Source organism: Colossoma macropomum, unplaced genomic scaffold, assembly GCF_904425465.1.
Source record: "Colossoma macropomum unplaced genomic scaffold, Colossoma_macropomum, whole genome shotgun sequence".
In the NCBI taxonomy this organism is placed as follows: domain Eukaryota; kingdom Metazoa; phylum Chordata; class Actinopteri; order Characiformes; family Serrasalmidae; genus Colossoma; species Colossoma macropomum.
The window spans coordinates 51,989,343-52,001,554 of record NW_023494789.1 but is presented as its reverse complement, the minus strand read 5'-3'; the positions used below and the strand labels follow the sequence as shown (position 1 = coordinate 52,001,554).

The window sequence follows — 12,212 nt, the reverse complement described above, 5'->3', positions numbered from 1 at the left end:
CACACTGGAATGTTCTGAACTCTGGAGATGTGCAGGCTAGACATTTGTAGTGTTTTCTGGAGACGCATCTAAAGCGTCTACATATCTGTTCATGTGTTTGTGGTCATCCTGGTCTTCTTAATTTGGTGTTTATCCACCTGCAGGGCTGTATCTGCAGTAATGGTGATGAGATGAGCTCGAACAGAGCACAGTCAGAGTTACAGCTCACCTACCAACACGGAGACGTGATCTTCTTAACGACGCAATCGAACACCATGAATACGAGTGAACAGACTAACAAAATAAGGACAAAAAAAGTGCACCAAACTGTGCCGGACTCCGGCCCTCAGCTCCCCAACCCTGAAGAGACATTAAAATAGTGTTTCAGCTCAGAGCCGATTTTCTGTTCCTTTTCAGAGCCTTGAGCTAATTTTCATACAAATGGAGTAAACAGTGAAGGTTTCCTTCATGTGGTGACTTAAAAGTCCTACTGGCAAGAATAAAGTCCACTAAGGTGATTACTGCACTACTGATCAATTACATAAAGAGCTGAACGCAGTAATGAGGTAAGTAAAGGGAGTCTGAATGTGGCACATTTAGCATCCAGTAAGCAGATTAAGGTGGCGCTGAGGTGGTACCTTTGGCGTGGTCCTTATCCAGCTGACTGGCCACTTTCTTCCACTCTTCTATCTTCAGCTCCAGAGGACTGATCAGGTTATCCATGAGGGCCCTACAAAACAAAGATCAATTAAACTGATGAAACTGGGAGGAAAGAAAGATATAAAGAGGACGACACACAAGACGCTCATCACCACCCAAAAACAAGACAACGGAATAAAGCTTAAAACTGTGTTTGGCTGCAGTTCTCAGATCACACTGAAAGGGAGCAGAGTGAAAGTGATGAAAGTTAAAAGACTCTTACGTGGTGAAGAGTTTGAGTTTGTTCTCGATGCTCCTGTGCCTCATACACATTCTGGTCAGCGCTGATCCGATCTCCTTCGTCGCCCCTGACAACACAGAGCAATACAAAGACAAAACAGCCATTAGCTTCACCTTAATTACACAAATCCTCCATTTTCAGCTTAAAGTGAGTCAGAGAAAAACCCTGTAATACACACATACAGGCCTGACAGCGAGTCACTCTGTGAGTCAAAGCTCTGTATCAGGGAGGGTCTCTGATCTAGCCTAGTGTTTTCTCTCTATGATAGGTGTGGGGAGGTGGAACAGTGGTTCTGTATAGAACCATGAACACTCAAAACCATTTGTATGCTTAAATGGTTCTCTGTATGGTGAAATGGTTCTTCAGCTTGATGGAGAATGTCAGGATTATGATTATAGTTATAATTTTTCTTTATTTGAATCTGAAATTTAATTTGAACAAAATATTGCGAGAATATTGAGTTGCGAATCCAGAATCATGAATCGTATCGTGTTGCCTAACAAAAAAAAAAAACATACACCTGAGTATCAATTTAAAATCTGGTACGAACGAGAAAATTGCTGCTCTGCAGCTCAAGCCTACTTGAAAAAGGCACTTAAAGCATTTCAGGCTTGGTTCTATTTTTTTTACATAATGGTAAAAGAGAAGGACTCATTTTCACAGTACAAATCCATTACAAGCACATGTGCCCACCTGCAGGCTCGTATACACAAATACCACCCGGAGAAGCGGCGCCTGCAGCTGCCTCCAAAACACAGTTCACTTCTTATAAATACAGAAAAAATATGTTAGTTTAATGCTAAATGAAGATCACACTGGAAAAATCTTTCTTTAAAAGTTTAACTTGAAGAGAAGAGCAATGATGTGTGTTTTTCAGATACACATTCTCCAACTACCGTTTGTAACACCACACAAAGACTGTACACTTCCAAAGCAGAAACTGTGCCAGTACAGCTGCTGCAGGTTCTTACTAACACAGTCTTTACTCATTCTTGCAGACATCTAGTTCACATTATTATATGTATTAAGAAACAAAATATGTTTGCTATTTTTATTAGGAAACATAGAGTCAGCGCCAGCTAAAGCGGGTCAATGATTTACTACAAAACTGTCATAATACTGAAATTTTAGCTGGCGACTGTCACATAAAGCACAAACCTAACGTTGCCAAATTATCTGATTAGCCATCTTGCTTCCGGACTGTTAACTCAAATGTATGTGAAAATAGCTGCATAAGAAATCTTATTCTGCAAGCATACGTGCTAAAAACATTATAATTAGCTACACTGCTAACAAATAAAAAAGCATGCAAAAAATCCTAAAAAACGTAGCATGTTTAGACAGACAAGCTCTTGCCTGGTTTAGATCCTTATTGACAGAACGTTGCCAATCTGTCAGCGTAACTGAGAAGTTTTCCAGTCACTGAGCGCACTGTGGTGTGCCACAGGGCCATGTTTTAGGGTCATTAGTGTTCTCCGTTTATTTACAGCCCTAAGCAGTAAACACAATTTTGCCTTTCACTTTTATGCTGATACTCAATATATGTGTCTCAGCTCAGCCAGATTCAACACAGTTACACATGATTATGTTTTTTTAAGACTTAAAAGCCTGGATGATTAAAAACGTTCATCTGCTAAAAGTCTAAAACCCCAAGTCTGCCTGAAATAAAGTTGCAGATTTTGTCCTTGACCTACAGTTAACCCTCATTTTCTTGATTTTTGCATTTATTCTTAAATGCGCCTTAAAGGCCAGTTACATACAACATGATACCCACCAGTATCATATCAAAATGTTAAGAACAATCTCAGCTCTCTACAATCAGGGCCTTCTGAAACTACGTAAAGAGATAATTCGGCCCAAAAGCTAAAAAAAATTTAAGTCTGGTTTTAGAAATTCCTAATCTCTCTTGTGAAAGAAAACAGCTTTCCTTTTCGCACGATTTGTTTTGGTGCTTGAAATGGGTTCACCAAAGTCTTAGCTTCACAAAAGTAGTGGAATTTATAAATAACAGATAAATGTTATCTTCATCACTACTTTCCAAAACCGCTGCAGCAGCTTCAGCAGCTGTAAACTCTCTGCACGCCGTTTCACACGAGTCTTTAATGTGGACTGAATGAAGAATGAAGGGTTTCTGGTGTGACGGTCAGTCCTTACTGATTTCCTGAGCATCCATCGGTCAGTTTCACACAGAATGTAGACGGACACACCAATCCACCAGTTCCACATGGTGAGAGGCAGATGACGTGTATCTCAGCCCCTCTTCATAGGCTCATAACTCCGGATGTGAGTCTCGTATGATCTCGTGATAAGATGGAATGGAAAGGGCGACTCTACAGATTCAGGAAGTGTTTGAACTGGATTTCTGAGCTGGATCATCACAAAGATATTAATAGAAACATCTAAATTGACGTGCTGGTGCGTTCGTCGGCCCATTAGGTTAAAGACTTTTGCATGACTCCCAATGCTAGTTTAAGTCTCTTATCAGTAATCTCTCTAAAACTACAGTTCATACCTTTACACCTTCTAGATTAGACTACTATAATGTTACTGACTCGTGGCACTGCCGTCTCTCTGAATATTGGGAATGCAGGCACGGCAGATGCTTTTAAATACAGATTAACATATATATTTAGGCTAGCATAAGCACAGCTCTCCTTTCTCTCTCACTGATTACAACTGTTCTGTTATTTCATTTAGACTACAATGTTATATTTTCCAGTATTTTACTCATCTTTTTGTGTAAACAACAATGAAATGAGCAATATAAACAAATATATTTCATTATGCACTCTATTTATTCCCAGTTGTGTATACTGGTGTGCTTTTTTTGTACAAACCTTTCTGTGACACTATATGACCATATTAGCCCAAAGTCCACAGATGGGATTAACTGAAGTGTGTTAATAACATTACTTCCACAACATTAAACTAATACGCAACAATATTAAACTAATGCTCTGCGTCTCACACTAATCACGAAGACTGCTTACGCTTACACAAATTAAGTATTGTGTCCACCCCGTGCTCAAACCGTATCTCTGCACAAACGTTAATTCTGCAGATCTGACTGCAGACTGGACAGCTGCTCATTGTTTCGCACCGTGTTAAACACTTCAAACAGTAAAAGGTGTTTTTAAGGCTGTATTTCAGGAGTTAATGAGCAAAATAAGTAAATTCGTTCACTACAACACTTATAAAATCATAACAGAATGTGAAAAATGAAGAGCATCTTGCAAATAATGCTACTGTTCTGTCAGAGTTTGGTGTCTTTTTGTTGTAAAGGTGCACCCGTTAGACCAGAGGTTCTCAATATTTTTCACATCAAGGCCCACCTGTTTAGCATAGCAGCCCACAAGAAAACTAAAATCAATCAATAGCTTTCTTTTTTTTAATTGGTCACACTGAAACCCTCTGAAAAAGCTCAGATCATCCATTTCAGTTCAATCACAGAAAACAAAATTTGCAGTTATGTTAAAAAAAATGTATTTGCAGAGGTCAAAAAAGCGGGAAAAAGTAAAGAGGTATACGCGGACGGTGATTTGGAGCTGCAGTCCATCGCGTTTTCACTGAAAATACTCTTGTGGCCCCCACAGGAGAAACTGTCTGGCCTCAAGACGTCTCTGTAGTTTTAAGGGTTTAGCACCTCATTTGAAATTAACCTCACTCCACTCAGGGGGCTTTTGGATCAGCGTCGTCACAATCAGCAGTAATAATAAAGCTTGATATCTGCTTGTTTGTCATTACATTATAATTTTGAGTTTAATTACTCAGGTCGCTGACACTCGTTCAAAAATCAAACACAGATCTTCGCTATTATTTTAAGGCTCTTCTGCCATTTTTAACAGCTGCAGCTCGAGCTGCAGGAACAGAATGAGGGCAACGAGAGTCTGTAAAGAGTCAGACGCTAAACGGGCAGATTATACTGACAGTGCAGCGCTGATGTGCTGCTAGAAGAAGAGGAAGAAAGCCAGCTCTACTGATTAATGACCTCGTTTCGCCATAAAATGTGTCCCACCAGCAACGAACTGAACAGGGTTCGGTTGGAAGCGGACCGAGACCCATGGATTTTGCCGGACCGGTTCAGCTGTTTGCCGCAGACCCAAATACGGATGGAGTGTTCACACACGTCAGAACGGAGCAAACTAAAGAAAAAAGTCTGACACACAAAAATGGACGTTTCTGTATAATGACCCTTATACGTCCCTACCGGCCCACTACGGACTACTGCCTCCCCCTGAGTACAGGCCCGGGGACCACTAGAGGGTGATACACGGGCCACTTGTTTTCCGCAGCCCACAGGTTGAGAAACCCTGCACTAGACGACACATGACTAGTTTCAACTACGAATGAGCACTTAAAATCAGAAATCTTATCACACGACACAAAAGCTGATACTGGAAATCTGGTTTGTGCTTTTACACACAAAAAAAAGCGCATTGTAAATCAGAAGCATATAAAATAGTAAGGCACTTCACTGACAGATAAGAGTCCATCAGCTGCAGACAGACCTCACTGTGACACCGAGTTGCCTTTACAGGTGGGAATGCATTTTATGGTGAACCGAGGTCATTCGTCAACAGAGCTGGCTTCCTTCCTCTTCTTCCAGCAGCACATCAGCGCTGCACACTGTCAGTATAACCTGCCTGTTTAACGTCTGACTCTTTACAGACTCTTGTTGCTCTGATTTTTGACCGAGCATCAGCGACCTGTGTACTTAAACTTTAAATGATGATCTAATGACAAACAAGCAGATATCAAGGTTTATTATTATTGCTGATTGTAGCGATGCGGATCCAAAAGCCCCCTGAGTGGAGTGAGGTTCATTTCAAATGAGGCGCTAAAACCCTCAAAACTACAGAGACATCCTGAGACCAAATGAGCACTTAAAAGAAAATCTTCACACACGACACAAAAGCTGATACTGGAAATCTGGTTTGTGCTTTTATACATTATTGAAAATCAGAAGCAAATACAACAGTAAGGACTTCACTGACTGATAAGGCCCGAAACATACTTCACGCAAGGACGCAGACGCTTCGAGCTACGCAGACAAGGTTTCGCGCATAGTTGCGCTCAAAAATGTGTCACGACGCATTTCATAAAGCATTTCTCAACTGCCACAGCAGACGAGCAGCTGAGTCTCACGCAAAGACGGCCGACATAAACATAAACATCTCATACAGCTCACTCTCCTCTACTGTCCATGTTTAGCTGATGAGGCTGTTGGAATAACAGTAGATCCCTCTATCGCCCCCTTCAGTACTGAGTGTTTTAACCTCCACAGCAACATAAGAACGCACGGTGAGTTTGTACAGAAGGACTGAGAGTTTGCAGTGTGTTGAACGAGCGCTGCCATTTGCGTTCACGTCCTTGTGTGAGGTATGTTTCGGGCCTAAGAGTCCATCAAATGCAAACAGACCTCACTGTGACACCGAGTTGCCTTTGCAGTTGCTACATTTGAGAAACTGACCTGGCGAGAATCTCGAGCCCACGGGTTGCGTTAGTTCGGCTTAAAATTACAGAGAAAATCAGTTGGGCTTCTCAAAATCAAATCTGTTCAAGGAACTGATTCTGCATACGGCAAAGAATGCGCTTATTCTTGTGCAACTTCTGAGGCGCAGCGCTGGGCCTGTTTTGACTTGATTTGAATCGTTTCCTGGTAAAAGAGTTTATCATGTTCTACCAACATACATACAGACCGTCACTCACAGTGACGCGTATAAGTTCTGTGACAACAGTTTGAATTTTCTTTTTTATATCGTTCTGCCGTCCACAGAGTTTTTCCATCATGCTACGTCTAAATTCACAGGGCGCGGCCACCCTATACCTGCACCGGAGTTCCTTATCTGAGACCTTTCTGGCAGTTATTGGATAACGTATGCAGGTATCTGGGCATGCAGAGGCACATCCTGAGTTAAAAACAAAAACAAGCTTTCATGTCACAGCGAAAAACAACAAACACATGATCAAACTGTATATGTCCTGCTATTTTCTGACCAACTCACACCAAACAAGAGATGGAGTGAACTAGAAATGCACCGATATGGGAATCTGTGGCCAAGACTGATGTTTATATCTGCTGATACAGATGTGTAGACATTAATAAAAATGTAAAATTTATGGCTAAATCTGGCTAGATTAGCAAAAAAAATGAAAGGCAGAAAGATTAATCATTTTATATCAAAATTGCAATTTAACTGCAATTATTAAATCACAGGAACTGCAATTTTTTAAATTATAGCCGCAAGTTTTAAATCAGGAAATTGAACCTGATAACAGAGCTGAATGGAGATGAGTTAGACCAGTTAGATCAATTCACACAAAATAAAAGAAAAAAATGGAAATGCACCAATACAGGAATTTGTGGCCAAGATTAATACTATTCATGTTCATATCTGCTGATACTGCTGCGCAAACATTAAGAAAAATGTAGAATTTGTGGATAAATCTGCCTGAATTAGCATTAAAGAGAAATATAACATTTATTTCTGTAGAGTTACAAATGCAGTAAAATGAAAGGCTGGAAGATCGATTTATATTAAAATCACAATTTGAGTGAAATTATGATTTTTTTTCATTATAGTCTTAAGTTTTAAATTAGAAAATTTAAGCTCATAGCACAAAACAGTAAACCACCTGTAGTTAGACCAATCAGAAACAACCAAACACCCATGTGTTGTGACCTCACAACTACGATTAAATGGCAGCCTGGCTCACTCTGTTCAGCACTGAAGTCTCAAGGCACAAAAACAAACAAAATTTAAAAATGACCTCATTCATAGAAACTTTTGTAATAATAATAATAATAATTATAATAATAACAATAATACCACATTTTATTTATACTGCATCTTTCATTCAGGTGAAATTCATGGAAAATAATTTTGTAATAGTAATAATTAATTTAAAATGTATTGATAATGCTTTTTACAAAATCTCAAGGTGCTACAAAGGTAAATTCAATACAATGATAGAAGCATAACATTCAGAAAAAGACAGTACATACAGAAAAGTAGTTACATCTAATGAATGTCTTACTTCTGATTTATACAGTAAGAGTGAGTAATCTGAGTTTGGTAAGTATTTTAAGCTTTGGATATTTGGATATTAAGATATTTTAACACACGTCATTACTCTGAGTACGTGTGCAGACTGAAGGCAGGTTAAAACAGGCTGCCAATTTAAAGATGTTTCTGGAGGGCGAGTCCACCTGCCCTTTGGTCCACAACCCGCCCTCAACGCCATGCCGGTCCCTCTTTCACTTTCTTTCTTCTCTTATCATTCCATCTTTCTCTCCTGTCCAAGTAGTTCAGCATGACTCATAAGCTGGCTGAAGTACCTGCTATTTCTTTGTAGTTTTAAAATCTCTGCATAATTAACTGATTAAGATGTAAACAGAGCGGTTCAGAGTGGTTTGGTGTGAAACGCTCCGTTTTAGAGAAACTTACCGAGTCAGAACTGTTCGCAGTGGTGGTGATAGGAACCAGACGTCCACCTCTAAAAGCTCCCTCACAGAAAGTTCCTACATGAAATGGTTATGAATTCACTGCCTGATGACTGAGACACTGTTTTATGGTAGTTTAGAGAACTTATACTCCATTCATGGTGGAGGGATACATGCAGGGCGCTGTGAGGCAAAATAGTCCCCAAAGAAAACTTATTATTTCAGATTTTCCACTATTTTCATCATCAACATTCCATATAAACTCAGAAGACTCGTGTAGGTTCACTGGTGGTTCTGGATAGTAAATAAAATGTCTATATTTGTGTTGTAGTCATGGCGACCCCTGGTTCCTATCACCACCACTGTAAAGACATCTGAACCATTTCACACTGAAACACTCTGATTACATTTCACACACTCATTTATGCAGAAACTGTGAGCAGAACGCAAGAGAACCTCAAGAGAACTTCAATCATTTTTGCTATTCAAATGTCATTTTTAAAAAAATAGTACATAAATATCCTGTTGTCAATGAGAAACTATACTATTATGAATAAAGACAGACACAGAAGGTCCTCAAATTAACACAAAGCATGACATTTAACAGACTTCATAACCATTTTTGTCGTTTAATTATGGATACGTTTCACTATTTTACATTTCAGTAGTAATAAACCTTCATTTTATAAATAACTTTTACATTTGTAGCAAAGTTTTCTCTACCAGGTCTGCCTCGACCTTTGAGGATCTTCTAGTTATCTTTTTTTTATTTACAAAAACACTCTTAAAAAAAAAGAGGGTTCTTCAAAGGTTCTTTGGTAAAAGCAACAGTTCTGTTTAGAACCATGAGTGAAATGGTTCTTCAGATTGATGGAAAATGTGATTCTTTGTATAACCTTTCTGAAAATGGCTCTATACAGCACCAAAAAGCTCGACGTCGTAACAATATCAGAACCCTTGCTGGTGCGATATAGAACCATTTTCAAAAAGGTTTATATAGAATCATATACAACACATTCTCCACCAATCTAAAACCCATTTCACCATGCAAAGAACCATTTAAGCATGAAACGATTCTATATAAACTCACGGTTCCAAACAGAACTATTCCCTTTACTAAGGAATCCTTGAAGAACCATCTTTAAGTGTGTATGGAGCACTGCCACCTCCTGCTATGGAGAGTTTCCTATCGTGTGTGTTTTGCTGTCTGAAAAAACAGAAGAAATGATCAGAAGCGCCGTGTCACTGCATGATTAATCGTACTGATCCTACGCAAGACTAGTGAGGACAAACGGCTCAGTATGAGCTCATTCAGGAAGGAGGAATGTAGAAGAACCTTTCCCGTCACATAATTATTCACAACTGCACTTTACTAAGCAAGGAACTTAAGTAAAAAACAATAAAGGAGCTCAGGCACAAACCTGAAATCAAACTTGCTAGTTTTGATCACATTAAGCACGATTCATCATATGATGTTTCACCTCATCTTCCTCCCAACATTCCCAAAGATCGCCACTGTTCAGTGGCTGCAAATTAAGACTTTTTCCACTCCTTTTCTCCAAACTAAGCTTTTCGGCCAGGTTGAACGTGAGGTGTCGCTGCAGAACAGGAGGCGGGGCCTGGGTGGTGGAGTTAGGGACTCACATCCCGCCTTTGTGCCTCTCGTGGGCGTCATTGTCCCTTCTCTGGCGGCTGACATCCTCCCGAGTCCCTCGGCGGTGTTCGGGATTCGTGTGCCGCTCCCCACACACTTACGGTTCTCCTCTCTCCGCCGTCCTTGCGGGGCTTTGTCCTCACTCAGAGTTCGGGCCCCGCCTTCCTGCCGGCTCTCGAGACCATCAAAACTTGTTAGTTTTAATCATATTAAACATGATTCATCACATCATTTGTGATGTTTGGGGATGTTTCACCTCATCTTCCACCCAACATCTCCACCTATGATGGAGATAAAATGCTCAGCTGGTGAGTTTCACTAATACGTCACAGGACGTTTTCAACTCGTTTAAACGAACAGTTCTGCGACAGAAATCCTGCCTTACACCAGATTTCACCACTTACCCCAGATGTAGATGATCACTAGTTAAACACTAGAACTCAATAATACACCTGTTGCACTTATTACATGGTACATGGCAGGCCTACGGCATGCACCCGTCCCCCGGCCCCGATGGCGGCCTCGAGAGCCAGCAGGAAGGCGGGGCCCGAACTCTGAGTGAGGACAAAGCACCATGAGGACGACGGGGAGAGAGAACCATGAGTGAGTGGGGAGCGGCACACGAATCCCGAACACCAGCGAGGGACTCGGGAGGATGTCAGCCGCCAGAGAGGGAACGATGATGCCCACGAGAGTCCCGAACTCCACGGCGGGGCCTGGGCGGTGACAGATGCGGAGCAGCAAGCTCTCTTTCCCTCTCGGCTCAGGTGCTCCTTTTAAAAAAGAGCAGAGAGGGAACAAAGAGAGAGAGAGGGACGAGAGGCAGCAGCAGAAGAAAAGACCGAAGAGCTGAAAAGCTCAGTTTGGAGAAAAGGACTGAAAAGTTTAGTTTGCAGCCACTGAACAGTGGCGAGCTTTGGTTGTGAGTTATATTGTTTGTTTGGTGTGAAAATTAAAGCACACGGCTGCCTTAAACCCTGCCTCCAGCGTCCCTCTTGAGCCCCAGGTAGCACAGGGTGTGCTACATCACCTAACTGCAATTATTTGAGATCATCACAATCATTAAGGCTGACTGCAATTATTTTTCACAGTCGTTAGATTTCAGTCATATTATGCAGCGTTGAGGCAAAGAAATGTAAATAAAAGAAATCTTGCTTCTTTAGTTTGGTGCTAACACAGCTAACAAACACTAGAACTCATTAGTGGGCCTGTCACGATTATATTACATAATCGCCTAATCGCTATTATTTGAGATCTTCCCCATTATATGACACGGTCGCAATGACTCAAACCGACTGCATCATTTTCCACAGTGATTAGATTTCTCTCTCTATGCTGCACCAAACAGAATGTGAACTGGGTAGTACAGGCATTCACTGGGACATAATGGGTCTTACGTAAACACACAACAGATCTAACTTCTAATCTGGTGCTCTAACATGTTCAGAGGGCAGCGCTGAGTCATGCTGGTTTAATTGTTAGCTGTGTAGCTGATTCTAACGTTTTCAGCATGTGTGCTGGAGGAATGAGGTTCCTATGCTGATCTTTTCAAATGAAGCTCTGAAACCCAACAATTTACACCGTCACTTGAAGACTAAACATCAAAACGGAACTGAGCCAGAACTCGTTTTGAGAACGTTTGCAGCTTTTCTCTCGTCAGCATGACATCCTGAACTCATTAAATGGCAAACCTCAACTCTTTCATTAAGAGAGTCACAAAAAACCTGACCGGTTAAATCTTGCGTCTGTCTATCAGATAGACATAGGCCGATAGACAGACCAATAGACATATCGATAGACAGACAGATACATAGATGGATAGATACCTAGACAGTTAGACAGACAGACAGTTAAACAGACAGACAGAAAGACAGATAGATAGATAGATCACTTTATTACGTTGTCTATTACAGCAGCACAAAGTTCAGTAAAGAGCAAATCGAGCCAAAGTATTGCTGGGCATTATTATACAGATGCATAAATATAAGAAGTAAAAGATATATAATAAAATATACTAAAACAACCATAAAATATAAGTAAGATGTCACATCCAGCGGACAAGCCAAGTGACTAAACTTAACATATGTTAACATATGTTATCGTTTACATAGTTGTGCAATATGCCTGAGTGTATAAACAAGTGGCAGTACAATATGCGATATGTATGGATGTATTTTACGGTCGTCTGAAAGGGC

At 40.6% G+C, this 12,212-nt stretch overlaps 1 protein-coding gene across 5 annotated transcripts in view; it reads right to left on the bottom strand.

Annotated features, from left to right (window-relative positions):
* Positions 1-12,212, bottom strand: part of mtss1 (MTSS I-BAR domain containing 1) — a 121,255-nt gene that overhangs the window by 43,618 nt on the left and 65,425 nt on the right. For all 5 annotated transcript variants that reach the window (XM_036571594.1, XM_036571595.1, XM_036571596.1 and 2 more), the window contains exons 4-5: positions 902-986; positions 618-709 (exon numbers count right to left, since the gene is read on the bottom strand). In XM_036571594.1, the coding sequence (XP_036427487.1) occupies positions 618-709; positions 902-986 (177 nt within the window). The remainder of the gene's footprint in view (positions 1-617; positions 710-901; positions 987-12,212) is intronic.